The sequence below is a fragment of the Bactrocera tryoni genome, chromosome 1 (assembly GCF_016617805.1).
Source record: "Bactrocera tryoni isolate S06 chromosome 1, CSIRO_BtryS06_freeze2, whole genome shotgun sequence".
In the NCBI taxonomy this organism is placed as follows: Eukaryota; Metazoa; Arthropoda; class Insecta; order Diptera; family Tephritidae; genus Bactrocera; species Bactrocera tryoni.
The window spans coordinates 38,148,415-38,167,555 of NC_052499.1; the positions used below are offsets into that span (position 1 = coordinate 38,148,415).

A 19,141-nucleotide genomic window follows, 5' to 3' on the forward strand; every position below is an offset into this window, starting at 1 on the left:
TGCACTCTCAATTTATAAGAATTGATTTCGATATGTCTGCAAAACTTTATGATAATAACAAGCAAGGAGGGGATAAGTACGGATGTAACCCAACATTTGCAATTTGCAGAAATCAAAGCCGAAAAAATACATTCAGGTGTTAACAAAGCTATTACGTATACTAACAAGTAAGGATGGGGTAATATTTTCAGATGCTGCTAAAGCTTTATTCTAACAAGTAAAGAAGGGCTAAGTTCAGGTAAAACCGAACATTTTATGCTCTTGTAACTAGAATAAAAGCCGGGAAAATACCTTAAGATGTAAAACTCAACAGAGGATCGGAATCTAAGCAATTTTATACCTACATAAGATTTAGAAAAACGAAAGTCACGCTACGTAGTAGTATCGACCCGATGTGGCCATCATCATGCCATATACTAAAAAAACAGTCCCTGAATTTTATTAAGGTACCTCACATACAATCACCAATCATATGAAGCAAAGTCAGCGGATGTTCAAAAATCCTAGCAATAGTTACATACAGGGGGCTAGGTCAAGTTTCCGCCCAATTGTATCTATTTTGGGCACAAAGATATACTGTTATATGTTAGATATATGGGGGCTCAGGGAAGAATTGACCCGATTCATCCCATCTTCTATACATAGAAATACTATTGTTAGGAATTCTATCTGAATTTCAATTGTATATCTCACACATTAACCGATATTTTCGGGGATGATGGTAGACTTGTAGAATTTGGTCCTTGTTCGTCGAGAGAGGACTTTACTTCTCAATTGCCTACTCGGTCCGAAGTAACACCTGTTGACAAGAGATTTCCTGCGTAGGATTTCGAATCTGACGTTGTTGTTGGTGTTAATGCTGCTTCCAAGATAGACACACTGAAAAGGCCCAGCCAGTTTGTTGACGGTAGGCTTTAATCTTTCACACAATACGCTCGATAGAAATTTATAAGCGATGTCGTGGAGGCTTATCATACGGTAGTGGGATGATGCATGCTCCATATCAGTGCTTGGTCGCCGTGTTTCAATAGCTCATTCGGCAATTCATCAACCCCCGCCGCTCTGTTGTTTTTCAGACGGGTAATTGCTATTCGAACTTCTTCATGATCGGGCAATGGCACGTCTGCTCATCTCTATCTTTCCCGCCCCACACGTGTTGTGGTCGATTGTAACGTTGCGAGGTATGCAGTCTGTTTTCTCTTCCAATATTATACGTGCAATTAATTTTTCTAAGATATCTATCATATGGTCCGATATATGTGATCGGTAAAAAGTCAACCGAAAACTTATATTAGGTGTATGGTAGATAGGGGTAGTATTGACCCGAGTTTATTTTTTTTTTTTAGATTTACCACATATTTTTAACAAAAAAACAAGCTCTATGAGTTGCATTAAGGCATTTACTTCAGATACCAACAATGAGCTAAGTGGGGCACACCAAATTTTTAAAGATTTTCCAAACATAGCTGTGGCTCCCTAATGCGATTCATTATACCAATGTACATTTTGTATATTAATTTCCTGGCATAGTTTTGGCAATTTATTATTTTTCGACTAATGGCGTCTTGTGGGCGTTGCAGTTCTCCAATTATCCCCATCTAAAATACTAAAATTAATGTGATGCCAAGTTTCATGAAGATAAAGAGCTTTTAGGAAGGTCCCTAACCTACTCTCTACCCTTACCAGTAGTGTGGCAATAGTGTTCACAATCAAATGTGGTTTTTTGAGAAAATCACATTTTTGTTTCAACTTTCTAAACGCTCTAGCGGCTAAAATATTCGACGCAGGTGGGTGAAATAAATTGCATCGGTTAGATTATTTAAAGAGCTTTTAGGAAGGTCCCTAACCTACTCTCTACCCTTACCAGAAGTGTGGCAATAGTGTTCACAAACAAATGTAGTTTAGTAGACGAATAGACAGACATGCGAATTTGAACTCGTCTCGTCACGCGGATCATTTATGTATATTTATAGAACCCTGCATCTTCATTGATTACTTTTATGTGATACAAACAGCCCTTTAACTAATTAAACTATTATACTCGGTAACAACATATTGCAAGAGTGTAGAAATGACGCACCGACGCCCGTTACGCAAAACTTATTAAACAGCGCTACCGCAATAGTTTTACCCAAATTTCAATAAGTTAAGTAAGGTAAGCTTCAAAAGTATTTAAAAAATTTACTTGAGAATCGGGTTTCTTAAGAAAGTTATTGCCGATTTTATCAATGTTTTTAAGTATTCCAAAGTTTTTTTATATGGATATGTAACGTATATTGTGACCACAAAGTACCTGGAAATTGTAAATAAAACGCAAAATATTCAATTGTTCATCAATATTTATTTCGTTACCTTCAAAGTACTTGTAATTCCCACCAGATGTGATACACTTACGCCAACGAATTCGAAAAAATTCAGCTTTATTTTGGCGTGTCGAGTAATAGCGCGTTTCATACCTAAAATATCAACCAAAATCATTCGAACGGACTACTCATCATTTTACGAGGCATAGAAAGAGACTGTTGAACTCCGTTGCGTGTTATGTTCGAAGGTACTAAGCAAAGAACTAAACCATGGATAAGTATTAGTAGCAAACTTTACTTACTTGGTCTTGGCACCACTAATTGAATAAGAAAACCACATTTATGAAAATTCAATAATCAATTCATTATTTACATGTTGACATTTTTATGTATTTATGTATTTTTTTTTTTCAATTTGATCGAAAATTTCTTTTTACAGCTTGATTATTGCCTCATTAAACTGCTTCCATTACTTTCACTTACAAAATAGTTTTTTTATGTATTGTACAATGCAAAAGTGATAACTAGAATATTACTGTTTCGTATTTATTTGATTTTTTCTCTCGCTTATAAAATGCTATCTTATTTAAACACATACGTCAATATGTGTGGAGGTTTATAATTTATAAAAAATATAATTTTCAATTACTCAGTACTGTTGGAAATACATACATATGTAATTCTAAGTACACATAAAATCTTTTTAGAGCAACTAAGTAAGTAAAGTGTTAATACGTAGATATCAATGCTCTTATGTTTACTTGTAAGTGATATGTTAAATAACGGTCTAACGCGGATTTCAATTCAATTGGTTCAATATGGTCGTGAAAACAATTCATATAACTAAACAGAAAATCATTAGAAATCGATGTCCCTTTTTCTTTTGCTATCTTATTCATTTTCTTTATCTTTGCTTCTTATTATTTTAATCTGTTGGAGTCCAGATCATTTTCTCCCTGACTTCCAAACTCAGTTCATTCAAATGTCAGTTGTCCTCAGTTTTCCAAATGAATCTCAAACTGACACTTCAGCACCATAAATAGATTTCAATAAATGTTTGTATGTCTGTATGTAGCAATGCAAGCATTGCTCTAAGCCCGCAAAGCAGTTCAAGCTTTCAACATAGGTATATGAAATTATGTACATACGTATTTATGCACTATTCGTACTGCTTAAGTGCTTTGTAAATAAATCAGGTATATTAGCATTGCCATAAATAATTTGCTTTTAAATATTATTTGCACTAAATCATTATTATTTTCTTCTTAAATTTTAATAGCCTTAATCGAAAGTGGTAATATTATTTATACTGATTTTTTCTCGTCGTTTTCGCAGCTTACTTTTAGGCGTCTAAACTTTGTTAACGAAAATCAGTAAAACTGTTTCTACAGAATAAAGAGACTACTAGGCGATTATAAAAATGTTTGTATGTAAAGTCGAAAGTTTAAAAGAAATATACAGTAACAAATCGGCAGAGTCAAATATGTTTGTAAATAGACGTTGATATATACATATTTTTAATTTAGGATAAAAATAAGACATGACAGTACTTTCTAAACAGATTTTAGTCAAGGTTACAAGTGGGTGGTATAACCCTCCAAGAAAACTAATTTCCCCAAATGCATACATACATATACATATGTATATAATATCAACTAAATCGGGTATTATTTGCAATAACTGCATTTGTAACTCACAAACAATCATAAACGCTTACAATAGTTAAAAACACAAAGCGTTAAAAAGTATTTTCCAAAATCGCCCAAACTTAGGTGATCCACTAAAACTCAAAAAAAATAATATAGTGAATAAAAAACAACGATTATTCGCTTCAGCACTTATGGTATTACCCTATTTAAATTTTCATTACGTATTGCAACCCCCTATTCACTGTAGCCATTTTCCAAGTTCAGAGAATATACGTTGCGATCAGTTGCTATTTGCAATATAATAAAATGAGTCTGATATACACTTGCCAGAAAAAGTCTGCGTACAAAGTACCAAAAAAATATCTCTATATACTTTCTATAAAAAACTATTTTTTTATTCATTATTATTATGTAGTTTTATGGAAATGTAATTGATTAAATTACCGACAATAAAATAAAACTAAAAGAAAACATGCGGACGAATAGAAAATCCATAAGAAACAATCTGCTTACAAGCTACATAAATCGAATAGAGTAATTCTTCTTCTGAATTCTTTTTAAAACTTTACATAAAACATCGGATAGGCGTTTTGGCAAGGCAAGTTTAAAGTTTTCTGTCAAAGGGATGTGAGCCTATTTCTTGTGCAACAGATCCTTAATCATATCCTTTGAGTTAATTATACGTTGGAGGATTTAAGATATACGATAAGTGAGTCTCATAGAAAGGTTTAAAGTCTGGTAATTCTGGTCGTGTTTGATGTAAGCTTCGGGTCGTTATGTAAAATATGTAAAAAATAGTAGCCACTTCGAAGACTCAATTTTTCCGCTCATTGTTTCATCCCCAAGGTGGAAAATTTGCAAAACGTTACGAGTTTCACGCTGTGCTAGCATTTTTGACCATCCCGAACGGAGCGAAAAACAAAAATAATTTTATATTACTCTTTCTATTGAATAATGTATGTATTTCAACGATTTGAGGACATATTTCGTTTTCTTCGAAAAGTTTAACCATTTTTTCACTTTCACTAGTTTATACGTGTTATTTTCTAACAAAAGAACATAAGATATAAGCGCAGATTTTTTCTGGCTATCGAATATTGTAAGTATGTCGAAGTAGTAGACCAAAACAATACATCTGTTGCCTTACATAATAAAAGTTTAAGTTCTTCTTGATATTTTACACTTAAGGGGTCAGTAGGCCAATCTGGCCTGTTTTTTGACTTTTTTCTTCGTAGAAATTTGTATTCTACAATAGAGTGGAGTGTATAAGCAAATTGTTTCGGAATGTCTGTCGGAGAAATAGCTGGGTGAATGAGATGCGTTTTTTCACTGGTGGACACGATTTCTCTTGTTTGGATCATCCGAAACACAAAAACCCAATTTATTCTTAAAAAGTACGTGAATGGTTATCGTCCCTACTAGAATCATGAAAAAATGTTGATAAATAAAAAAGTAATTAACTTTTTTTTTTTAATTTTCCCATGTTTTTTTACAAAAATTTTGTCATAACATTGTCAATAAATTATAAAAATCTATGAATCTAGTAGAGCGTTTTGTGAACATTTAGAAAAAAAAATTAAGCAAATCGGTTGAGTAGTTCGACCGGAATTATTTCCGCCAGTTTAAAAACGTGTGTTTTGAGAAAAACGCGTTTAAAGTTCGAGGTGTGCACTCCGAGCGCTCCGAACGTCGAGCGTTATTATTATTTTTGTTCCTTTTTCGAAACCTTCCAATGACAAAGTGGGTTTCTACATTAATTCTGTCGATATAAGAGAAAAAAAAAATAAGAATTTTAAAAAAGATTACCCTACTGATCCCTTAAGACATTCCACGCTTAAAGCTTCATAACAACTGTATATATCTACCCCTTCTCTAATAAGTCAAAACTTCAAGATGAATGGAATTAATATTCTTCCGAATAATTTCACTAAATTGTCTTTAAATATAACTGTTAGTAAGAAAAGTTAATCGAAATATACATTATTTACTCTCACATATCCCAGCTTTCATTTCTAGCAATTTTGCACAGACACCAAGTCAATTAGTATCATTTTACTTGAGATATTATTTACATATATTCCCAGGTTACGGACCGACAGCCATGAACTATATTTTGTCGAGCATTAATGTCTCTAAGCGATCCATTTAGTATAACATCTATATCCCTTTCTGAATCAATCATAGATAATTTATCCCTATCAGGGTTTTCCGTTCCACTCAGTTGAATTGGAGTCAAAGCAATCCAACTTTAGCAACAATGGACTTCAGATAGAAAGGACATTAGTTTTAATTTATATTACGATGACGAAAATGATCGGGGGAAAATAATGTGCTGCCTTCATGATGATCATTGGAACTTTCTAATGCCAAGTAAGTCCATTTATAAAAAATATTCGCTATTTTCCTTTAAAAAAGGAATCATTTTGTTTTCTACAAATGTGAACGATATTAAAATTATGCGCAACTCTCCATTTCCTTAACATCCAACGGTAGGCCCAGGAAACGTGCTGTTTCAATGGCGTCGGACCTAAGGGGGAAGAGTGTCGGATGAATAGAGTTAGTAGGGCGTGGGACATATATTTAATATGTTCTGGATAAGTAGGAGTCTAACCTGCTACAGTATTCAGAACGAAGGATCACTATGGTTTCTCGCGGCAACTCTAGCTATTCGTCTGCAATGGATGGTGGTTTGACTCCAAGTACGCCATTCACTGAGAGGGAGTCGATGAAGGTATTAATGGCTTCACTGTGAATGGCGGTCAGTGCTTGTCGGAAGTTAGTTGCGACTGAAGCCTGGTCGGGGTATTGTTTGATGTCGTCAACGTAGTTGAGGAATGACCTCTTGATGCTCCTAGGAGGCGGTTCCGCTCCAAGCAGGTGACTTCAGGTATGATTTCTGCGAAAGTACCCCAACATGAACTGCTTGGAGAGGAGTTCATTATGCTCCTTAACTGAGAACATACGGGCCTCACTAAGCAGGTGTTCGATGGGAGACATCTAGAGGCGGATGCAGGTATCGTAGTCCGGAGTGCAGTGTTCTGACAAGTTTACAGCTTCATCGCCTGCGATACCATATCGGTGCGGCGTAGTTAAGGACCGGCCGGCTAATTGCCGTTGCCAACAACGTTTCTTTGTCCTTTCCCCATGTGCTGCCGGCTAGCGACTTGAGGATAATGTTTCAGCTGTGTACTGTGTCTGTGAAGGAGCATAGACTATCGAAAGTGACACCTACAATTTTAGGGTTATTAACAGTCGGAATCTTAACGCCACCAACTGCAATATTAAAGTCAAGTCTGTACTCCTTCGTCCAGTTTGTGAATATCGTTGATTTAGTGGGGAAGAGTGTTAAGTGCCGTGCATTGAAAAAGCGAGGTAGCGCGAGAGGTCGAAGAGATAGCTGTTTACGTTTGAGCACAAGCCATCGATTCCATTATATTCTAGTAAACCCCAGCGGCATGGAGTTGAAAACCGTAATACCGCAACCGTAAAACCACGAAAACGTTTTTAAACGATTGAGTTAAAATCGACAATATCGAATTTCAAAGCTTCAATTATGTTTTTTTTTCATAATTAGCCAAAATTTGACTAGTGTTCAAAATCGGCTTCGGGACGAAATTTTGTACTAATTGCCGAGAAGAATATAAAATTGACGGCGACCTAATGGTGGTGGAATGGAAACAGGTTTACCACTTTGATAACACACATTAACTATTCATAAATGGAACCCTAAAATCAAAAAACGGAAAGAAACTAAACAAATATGTCGTTTGTGGTGCAACTCAGGATAAGATAAATTGAACGGATAGTGATGACTTTACATGCAAACATTTTTACAAAACACTTTTTAAAATAAATAATCCTTAAGCGCAACGCTATGCAAACGTCGATTTCGATAACTTAATTTGATATTTGAACTTATGTAGCTCCGTATCCGTTACATGTGGCATGTAAGTGCTACGCTCGTATGTATGTATGCTAAGTATGCTACTTAATTTAAGCTAATAAACTCTTAATTATGCTATATTTATTTCTATTTATGTACACGGCTGTTTGAATATATGTATGTATGTATGTAGCAATTACTTTCTAATACTATTTATTAACTTTGTTGTTCTTGTTAAACAGAAACTTTAATTTGAAAACTTTTCAGGTGAATATTGTACTGTTGAGAATAATCATCGCTCATTCATCGTCAAAATATTGATTTATTTATGTAAATAGCGTATAAGTATGTATGTATGTGTATCGTAGCGTTTGTACGATTATGCATGTCGTCTTTTCTGATAAGCACGAGCACTTCAGTTAACTAAGTAAATACTTTGTGTGTGTATCTAAGTGCGGGCGTTAAAAGGTTGGGAGCTGATGGAGTAAAGGTGAGATGACGTTGCGGGTGGTCTTGCGCTAAATTCAGTTAAGTTCGGAGGTGAGTTCTCAATGAATACAATTACTTGGTCATTACATTCTAAACTATGCAACCCCTTCGTATTTAACGGTGATGCAACGAAATTATGCAACGCAACAAAGTTGCGACACGCGTCATCAGACTAAATCGATTCGATTTTTTTATTTTTCGGCTGCCCACGATTTAAAAAATTGTAATATAATTAAATTGATAAGATACCTAATTATCGTAAATTAAATCACATTAAAAAAAACGAGAAGGTTTTGGGGTGTGATCTACAATAGGCGTATCAAACTGAAGAGTTTAAGAAAAGTATTTTTGTCGAATGAAAATCGTTTGAAAAAAGTTTTTAGCCATTTGTTTAAAAAGATTAACGGTATATGGTCGTGGTACTTCAATAATTACTAACTAAGCATTCCTAGAATATGCTGATCAGCTAAGGTCCTTTAAATGTACTTAATTAACTCTTTGCTAACGGTATAAGCGAGAAAACCGGAGATCTTTTACTACACCCACAAATTATGTTTTATATCAACGAATAACTGATTATTATTTAGTCACGGCAATTGTCATTATTCAAAACATCACTTCGTACTTGCTTCAATTTAGCGACTTTTTTTTTGTTGTTCGTATGTCGAGTTATCATTAGGTTCGGGGCTGCTTATAAAATATGTTTACTATTTATTGGCACAGTTAAGTTTTCAGATTTAACAACGTCAAAAACTAGGTTATGTTAATAATAATATATGTGACCTGGTCTACGAAAAGGGAGCTAACGTGCGAAAACTAGTTTTCTGGGAAAAGCTGTTAAAAATAATCGTCAGTTTCTCGTTATCTCATTAATTGTTCTCCTTTTTTTAGACACCTAAGCCCCCTTTCCGTAGACCAGGTCACATATTAAGATATATATAGTATACATATACATACTTAAAAAAAAACAATTAAAAAAATTAAAGAACTAATTTATTAATACATAAACAAATAAAACTCAAATTAAATTAATAATGGCGTTTATTTCAACAGAAACCCTTAAGTTATGCATGCGCAAGGTCATCAAAAATTCCACAAATTTTGAAGAATTCTAGACAAACTGGCGCGTTTCTAAAAACTAAAAATAAAATTACAAAATTTTGTTTGGGGGTACAAAATAGCTTTATGCATAACTCATTGTAAAATGTTATGACTTGCATTACACTTATTTCGTAGCTTAACAGTAATATTCTTTTGTTGGAATAAAATAAAATGTGCTCGCAAATAGTGAATATAGGTGTGTATGTATGGTAAGTGTGAAGAAACATCACAAATGGCAGTACAGAGTTCGAACATATGGGGATGAATAAAATTACATAACTGGTAACAAAAGAAGGCACAGAAATAATATTTAATATAGACGTAATAAAAGAGAATAGTTGATGTCAATAAGGTTGCACATGCATTAATTGTGTGTGCCATGAAATGAGTAAACATTGGAAGCAATAAGCTTACTTCAATGTTCATAAAGGGTTTCAACAACAATAATATGATTCTTTCTTGTTTAACATATGAGTCAGTCGTGTAATTTCTAATTAGAGTGTGTGTTTTATGAGTTACGTAAACCTTAAAAATCTTTTTTGCACTTTCAACATAATTATTTCCTTAAAAAATCTTTTTTTTTGCACTTTCAACATAATTATTTAACTTTTGCTAGTTTATGCTTGTGAATGTATGTACGTGCTTGTGTATTGCATGGTCGTCTATATAACTTAACTAACAACATACTTTAAGCTGCCAGCCAATTTTTACGCTACTTCTTATCTTTCTATTTGTCGAACGTAAAACTATCAAATGTACACTTTAAAATGTATCGATTACTAAACTTTATATATATATGTTTCAATATATATACATATATATGCGGATATGACGTATACCGGTAACTTATCAGCTTAATTCTTATCGCCTTAACATTATATATTGAATCGTAAGTTTTTAGCAATCTTTTACACTTGTTCTCATGCTCTGGCAATCACTTCAGCGCTAACGAAGTGATTTAATACCTTTCCTATAAGCAATTGGCTGTCAAACGCTCTTCCTCGCAATTTGTGTTGTTTTCAATTAGCAGTGGTGTTGCCGTGTATTTGCATAGTTGTGCGAAGCGCTCCATGACACACGACGAGGAGAGGCGTGCCTCAGCATCGTGATCCCAGCACTCTTCCATGGTGTCACAGAAGATATTGAGGCCCTGCAAAAGTACATTAAAACGCAATATGAGCACAACAAGTACATAAAAGTCATAAAGTCAATATTTTAGATAATAGGAATAATTCTGGGGCTTTATCAAACTTGCTTTGCTGGGCTTTACTTACAGCATGTGTACGCCATGTGTTCAGTAAGCGCGGTCTCAATTTCTTTGTGACTACAGTATCTTGTATCTCATCCAGAGTAGGACGCAGTCCAAGCTAAAGGGGAGAGCACAAAAAGTGCGTTATTATGGCATATTTTTCCATTACAAAACATATAATTTACCTCAGCTTCAAATGGCAACATGTAGTCGCCAACAGGTCCCACAGCGGTGCAGCGCGACACCATCTCCCACAATACCAAACCGCACGCGTACACATCGATGCGCAGAAACGCATCACGATTGAAATTAATGGCGCCCTCCAGCACCTCAGGGGCCATGTAGCGGCGTGTGCCAACTTGACCATGAGTTTCGCCGCACGGTTTGCCTACAACAAGCACGAATTCCAAATAATAAAAATGAAAATATGAAGGTTAGCACTTGTGCACTTACCCGGTTGAAATACCATAGCCAAGCCAAAGTCTGCAATGCACGCCGTCAAGTCACCCTTCAGCAGCACATTTGTGGACTTGAAATCGCGATGCGCTATGGATGGCTTCAGCCCGTCCGTCTTGCCGGCTGGTATTTCCTCATGCAAATGCATCAAACCTTGCGACATGGACTCAGCGATTTTGCACAGCTCCAGCCAAGTTAGTGTGTGTGATTTTAAGTAATTACAGAGTGAACCGTTTGGGTGGTACACGGAGATGAGCCAGTATTCCAATTGCACTTTTTCTGTGTGCTTTTCGCAACCAAGAAACTCTAATATATTTGGATGCCGCATGCGTGGTAGCTGTAACAAGTTCAATTATTCAAAATTGTAATTTAGTTCATAGCATTTTACCCAATTTTACCTTATAAATATCCACTTCGGTATTCCAAGACTCCTTCTCCTGCATACGAAATATCTTAACGGCCACATCTTGACTATGCAGCTTACCCTGCCACACATCGCCGAAACGCCCGCTAGCCTTCAGCTCCAACAAATGTATAGGCCGGTTGTTGAGCAGTGGCGAAACATTTGTAGCTTCCGTTTCATTCTGCGAAATGCAAATTGTTACGAGCAAAGTAAATAAATAAATAAGCGCAATGGGCAAGCTTCCGCCGAAGTTCAACTCACCGTAGGTATTTCGTTGAAATTGGTCGGTTTACGCTTGCGGTAGTAGCAAAATGCGAATGGTGCCAATAAAAGCGCCAAACAAACGAACACAATTGCACAAACTATTACGTAAATTACGTTCGTGTTATCCGTTGTTTTTTCTTTCGGCACTATATAGAAAAAGAAAAACATTCATATTATACATACGGTATTTAAGGAAATAATATATTTTGAAAACTCGAAATTATTCGAAACTCTCTTATCATTCAATAATCTCCGTAGCTAGTTCGAATCTATCGAAATCTTAAATTCTCAAAATCCGGTTAGGTTACTAATATATAATTTTAGTGTGTATCCTTAGTTATTTACATATGTATAAATAGATTTGAAATCGGTTGGTTGTTAAATGTCCGATCTTTATTGTGCCGATTTAATTTTGTCAACAAATATTATATTGACGTCGATGAAGGTGTGGTTGGCACCGTTGGTTTTGCGGAAAAAACCACAAATGATACTACTACTACAAACCCTTTGCATACCCACTCAAGAGTACTCATACTACACACTCCTGTCCTTGTGGGGGTCTCATTTCCTTGGATGACAACTAACCTATCCTTCATCCAACAGGTCATAGATATTAGAATTAGAAAAATATCATTCCCCCAACCCCCTATTACATTTGAGGAATGTTGTCAAATTGCCCTTAGACGGATAAAAATCCAGATCCATTTCGATTACGTAGGCTGTAGGCGTGGATTAAGTATTTCCTTACTACCAGAAGTTAAAATAAGGAGTATAGTCCCTCCTAAGGCCCTGGCTTTGGACAACTGTTCTAACATATTAAGGTGTTGTTTCAAACTTCATAAAGACTTATGTTCAAAATACTTTTAAAATGCATATTTTTCATCTTAAACTCGAAATTTCTTTAATATGTCGTGTCGCAGCAACAATTAAAAAGCAAACAAAATTTCGTTAGAATTTTTCTTGACGACAGCAGAACACCACAGGTGAACAACTGCTCAAGTGGCCAAATGGAGAAGGATGGTGTATACCTTTGAATGTACATACATATGTATGCGTTATATACTATATATGTGTATATATGTACATATACTTGCTTAAGTAGAACCAAAAAAAGCATACAAAAATGAAAGTTCTCCCCTAATTTTAGAAACAGCTCGTTCACACACTCAACCATAAGCTCATAAATACACACATAAATGCACACGCGAACATACAAAACGTAAAAATGGTCACGAAACACACGAACGTGCTCCAAGTGAAAAGTGAACACAAAAATGCCTTGCAACGAGGAAAACTAAAATACGGTATTCGCTCCCTGCATCAAGCATTTTTAATATTTGTGAAAAAAGCAATAAAGAAACAACAAAATAGGGAATAAAAAATAGGCAAAAATAAAAACAACATTCAACGCAACAGCTATTAAACTGCGACAGCACATGCATGCCCCAAGTTGCAACTAACAGAGTAACAGAGCTCTGCCCAAACAACCGAGAAGCAGGCAACTGGAAGCGAGTTTTGCTGCTGGATCCTTTGCTGTGCAACCGTTTTGTTATACTTGTTCGTTTTTTTATTGCCGAGTTCGTTAACTCGGCATAGGACGCTGGTAGTTGGGGGTGTTGCGCTGCTCTACAACGACACCACATCAACGATGCGATGCGATGGCAATGCGCCACGACAATATTAGCTGCACCAGCAAACAAGCAGTTTCACACAGCATTCAGCAACCGAAAAGCAGATGCAGGAACCCCAAACGATACAAAGTAGCAAAGCAAAACAAAGTAAAAATTGGGGTAAACACTGTGTGGCGCTCTGTCAGGGCAGCTCACAACTCGCAATTCGCGCGTTCGAACAAGCACACGTGCCACGACTATTGTGGCTTCTGTGGTTGTTGTTATCGTTGTAATTTTTTCTGTTGCTTTTACTTCCCCAACTACTGACAGATTTAAACACTTCAGCGGATGAGCAACAGCATCAGAATCATAGCATTTGGCATACGTGTATTTACGCTTGTGCGGATGTGCATCTAAGTATGTATATACGTATGTATGTATATACGGCAACAAAGGCAATCGTCACTTGAGCTAAAGTCCGCACACGCGGTGGAACAGTGTGACGAGATGATTAGAGTTGTACTTAAAGGTGTAATACTTTACATTTTTAAGAAATATTAAGATCTACAGCAATATTTATCATTGTGTTTATAATAATGCGTTAAACATAGCAGAATTGAAAACGTCTGCGCTAATTTAAACATTTAATTCATTTCTAACGAATTTTAATAATTCAAATATTTACATAAACACTAAATATTTATATTAAATTTTTGCAATCTAGGGATGTGTAAGCGCAATGAACAATTCACTGCCTAACACAAGCTATAACGGTGTTGTTCAAATAAATATTTCTAAAAATGTAGAATAAACCAAAAAATATTTCATCGGTTTGAATTAGTAAGAAACTGATACAGTCATGGACAGAGAAATAGCACACTTTCAAAATAAGTTATTCAAATAAGTTTTCAGTTTTCTCAAGTAAGTGAATCTTAACAATTTTCCACGTTTGTGTATGGCATGACTTCCACAACTTATAACGCTAAGCGCATACAGTTATCATGCCTACTTTTTTGTTGTTACTCGTTTTACTCGGAGAGTAACGAAGTTTGTTTGGACAATGAAATAGCACACTACGCTGTTTTAACTATAACTATAAAAAAAATAACATATTTTCAAAATGGCCAAAAATATGCATTCTACTCTGGAAAAAATGATAATGATATTTGGTCCTTACAAAAAGGCAAAAGTCCAACTCAAATTGCCGAAATTATGAGTTGTTCGAGGAAAATGGTATACAACGCCATTAATTTTATTAAATGGGATCGTAATTTGTTCAAAAATAAAATAATCCACAAAGCTCCAACCATCATTCGAAAAAGCAAAGGTTATCCTTTTAAATCATCACCAGAGATTATGGCGGAAATAAACAACGAATTTGGGCTTAACGTATCCAGTAGATTTGTGCGAAGACGTCGATATGATGATCTGTTGTTTGGACGAATGAGTCGAAAAAAAACCACACCTGGCAAAAAAAAACATAAGAGCACGGCTGGACTTTGCTAAAGAACATTTAGAAAAGGGCGTCAAATTTTGGAAAAGGGTTCTGTGTAGCGATGAAACTAAGGTGAACCGTATCGAATAGGATGGAAAACCATTTCTCCATCGTCCCAGGTGTCAGGCGTATAACTCCAGATACACTACAAAAACTGCTAAGCACGGCGGAGGTAGCGTAATGGCCAGAGGAACGTCTTCCTGGCACGGTGTTGGACCATTGGTAAGGATAGATTGTAGAATGGATTTGCATACCTTAACTTTCTCAAAAATACCACAGAACCATTCGATTTAGAATCGATGCCAATAAATTGGATTTTAATGCATGACAATGATCCAAAGCACGCAGCTTAAGGTATGAAGAACTAGCTCACTGAAGAAAGTAGTAATGTGCCGAGGTGGCCAGCCCAAAGTCCCGATGCAAACTCGATTGAAAATTTATGGAACGACTTTAAGATACAGATTGCCAAGAAAAATTTCAAAAATTCGTAAGAACTTTGTACTGAATGCAAGGAGGCATGGTACGCTATCCCACAAACGAGTTGTCAGATATTAGTGGAGAGCACGCCCAGACGATGCCAAGCAATTTTAAAAAATTGTGGGCACACAACAAAATATTAACGTCGTAAGTGCTTAAACGCTATAATACTTATTAGATTTCTAATAAACTTAATCATTTTTTCTAAAGAACTATTGAATAAATCTTTTTAATTTTTTGTAACTAACTCACTTATTTCTTATTTTATGTGATGCTAATGAAAAAATAAAATTTGTTTTCTGTTTATATCGAACATACACGTCTTTTTATTACATTCTCAAAGTGTGCTATTTCTCTGTCCGCGACTGTATGCCTCTGACATAAATCGGGAAAAGGGCAAAAACAACGTTAACTGCGGTTGCATCAAAATTATAATACGCTTAAAAAAATCAGATATAAACATGATTTTAATCGGGCAGTTTTCAAATAATATTTTTTCATACAAAAATCTAATTTTATTTATGTGTAACCTTAAAGCAACGCTAGTTTACCTTGAGTTGTGGCCTCGGTGGTGGTAGGGATCCATTTGTGCTCCGTATTACACATGGAACCCTTGCAACAGCAAAAGTATAATTTATTTTGCCGCGGCTCCACGCTGGTAATACATTCCGTTTGATTGCATTCATGCATATCTGTGAAGCAACCCTTCATTTTAATTTTGGTTTCACCTTCAACAAAAAAGTGGATCATTGAAATACAAATAGGCATGAATTCGAGGATAAAACCCTTTTGGTTCATTCGCAACATGTAACAGCATTAAAATAAATAAATATACCTGTGTCCCTGTCCATGGTCCATAGCACATAACAACTGGATGTCTTCTCCGACTCCACCTTGCAGTGCTCCACTTTGATCGCGCAATCACCCTCTGTGGTACAATTCTTTTCATCAAAATGCTCACAGTCAATTCTATGGCCATCAGGCAAAACGGCGGCCTGTGTCCAACCCACAAAATCTGCAAAACGAAAAAAACATAACAAATATATTAAATCACACAATATATATCACTATATACTACGCACATACATATACATACATATGTGCTATTACAGTAAATGCAAATGCAGTGATACTTTTAGTGAATTAAAAAATAATAGAGTGATGTTAAAAATAGTAAACCAACAGATCAAACGGTAGCCGAAAGAAAAAGTGCAAAAGATAAAATGGAAAGTTAACAGGATAAAGCCAAACCAACATAAAAAGCGAAAAGTATGGTCGTAGCTTTCATTCCAATCAAGTACTCGAATAACAACAAAACCATACAAATATGCCTAACTGTTTATGTATGGATGTGCCTAATATATACGTATGTATATATACTATGTGCAAAAGTTCTTAGTGGCAGTATTAACTACGGTAAAAGTATTCTGCCGCTACAACAACAACAACAACAACGGTATATGTATGGTTGGCCTTTCATCTTCGGTATGGAAAGCTTGCATTTTCGTGTTGAATTTAGCCGGCAGCAAGTCTTATACTTGGCGCTGCTGCACAATATTCACTTTGTAGGCATATCGTATGCCCCACAGTAACTGGCGTATATGCATTTAGCAGCAAGTTTTCATTCACAATTCACTATACCTTTCTTCGCAGAAAATAGTGTGCGGGTAATTTGAGCCGAGCAAGGAATACGCTTTGAGCTATGTTAAGGATACAACCCCTGCTGAAGAGTACAATATGATGACATAGCATATCAATGAGGCGTTCAGTAAGGAATGGGTGGTTTGTTTTAAATACGAACTGCAAACTGGTTTCATGCATAAAATATAAAATAAAATGGGAAAACAACAAAACTAGTGGGGATATGTTTATAGAGATATTACATATTTATTACAAAATACATATAACACCGACGTTGTTGTAGAATATTATTTTGTAATAACCATATAATTAAAACAAATTAAGGTATTATGTATTTAAGTTTGTTAACTGTTTTATCGGGACAAAAGAAGAGGTTAGTATTTATAATCCTTAAAAAAGCCGATAGGTAGGTAGAAATAAATTGAAGCTTGCACCGCGACCTAAGGTGTATTGGGCCTTCAGCCCCGCACTCTAATAAATATCTTGAATCTGCGTCTATAAACTGAGGTTTACAATCAGGTACTCGACAGTTTCCGACAATAAAAAAGACAAACTAATTATAAAGATCGTTCTCAGTATATTTTTTTGTCAGTAACCGGAGTGCCAGGCATTGCATCAAATAAATAATTTACCTATATAAAGAGGATATTATTATAATACAATATAAATTTTACTTACTTGTCATCAAAACAGGGTAAAGTAAGAGCAGCATCATTGTGGTTTGCTGCCAAAATGGCAGCGAACACCATAAAGGTTTAATTTTGATCATTTTAAAATTTTGACGTATTACTTAATACAGATACTTAATCGTCACTCCAATAATAAATCTGGCACATGGAAGGTCGTTGTCAAGATCTGTTAAGGACCACACTTTTATCACCGTATTATCGACAATTTATATGTGAAAATTCATTTTTAAAGTAACCCAAAACCTATTTTGCATATACGAAGAGAATGCATTATCACAGTATAGAATTTTTAAATATTTTGAAGAATATTAAAATGCTGTGTAATTACGCCCCGTGATTGCGATGAAATTTTATCCTTTATTGCTTTACACAATTCCAAACATTGTGTATACGTTACTTCACAGCGTACTTTTATCTATTTACTGCGTCAAGTATCGATGCTTGTTGCTTTTTATTCGGTAATTTATTGTTATTTTATTTTTATTTCGCAAAAGTAATTGATAAGCTTATTTTTTATCATTTATATGTAGGCTTTGCGGAAGTCCAGTTATCATTAAAAATTTTCATAATAATATAGTATCAGAATCACTTTTATACTCGCTCACAAATGACCTCTTTAGCACTTGTAATATGTTCAAGCACATGAAGTTTTGTAGGCTTATGCTAAAAGATCAGTAGAATTATTTTATATGAGACTTTTTACATTTTGTAAATCACTTATGAATATCACTGTCTTCAATTAATTCGTATGAAATATGTTCTATTAAATCAAGTTTTTCCGTATTATATTGCTCAAACAAGATTTGTGCTGCATCTTTTCGCTGGAACGTAGTTATTTTGCTGTCATTTTGACTTTTCTTTCTGCATTTGATCTGTGCTCACTGAGAACACTTATTGCAGTCCGTTTGACACCATGCGTGGGAGTGAAAAAGAGTGTTCAACAGCACGACTGATAGTCGCCGATAAAGTATATCGCAAGCGGTAAAGTGGGATAGACTGTGTATTTTGTTTTTATTTTGATCAAACATCAGAGTTACCTACATTTCGAATAAAGTCCACAACAGAATTTTAACTCCGTGCGATTCTGCACACAAGTCTCTAAATATGAGATTTTAAGTTAGAGACAATTTTTGTGACTTGAGACGATTTTTCTATTCAGTCAATAATAGTCACAAAATCTATTACATTTCATTATTCAGATATGTTTTTACACTTGAATGGAAATAAATATGTCGACAACAAATATTAAATTCTTTATAACAGTCAAAAAACATAATTACAAATAGAAGTAAAAATATATGTTGACTTTGTTTCATAATGTTTGGAAATTTATGTAAAACTGATTTATTTCGTGTTTGAGTTGCTTACAAAATATAAAATCCGACAATCGAATAATATGTACATATATGATCTCTATTCAGTATAATCAAAA

The 19,141-nt window shown here is 35.0% G+C and overlaps 1 protein-coding gene across 1 annotated transcript; it reads right to left on the reverse strand.

The window, feature by feature from the left end:
* Nucleotides 1-9,347: 9,347 nt before the first annotated feature.
* Nucleotides 9,348-18,566, reverse strand: LOC120766431 (activin receptor type-2B). The gene is made up of 9 exons (XM_040091935.1): nt 17,699-18,566; nt 16,215-16,394; nt 15,931-16,107; nt 11,795-11,943; nt 11,529-11,714; nt 11,128-11,467; nt 10,860-11,062; nt 10,700-10,792; nt 9,348-10,575 (listed from the first exon to the last, which is right to left on the reverse strand). The coding sequence occupies exons 1-9, from the start codon at nt 17,787-17,789 to the stop codon at nt 10,396-10,398; spliced, it is 1,599 nt and encodes a 532-aa protein (XP_039947869.1). The 5' UTR covers nt 17,790-18,566; the 3' UTR covers nt 9,348-10,395.
* Nucleotides 18,567-19,141: the final 575 nt, after the last annotated feature.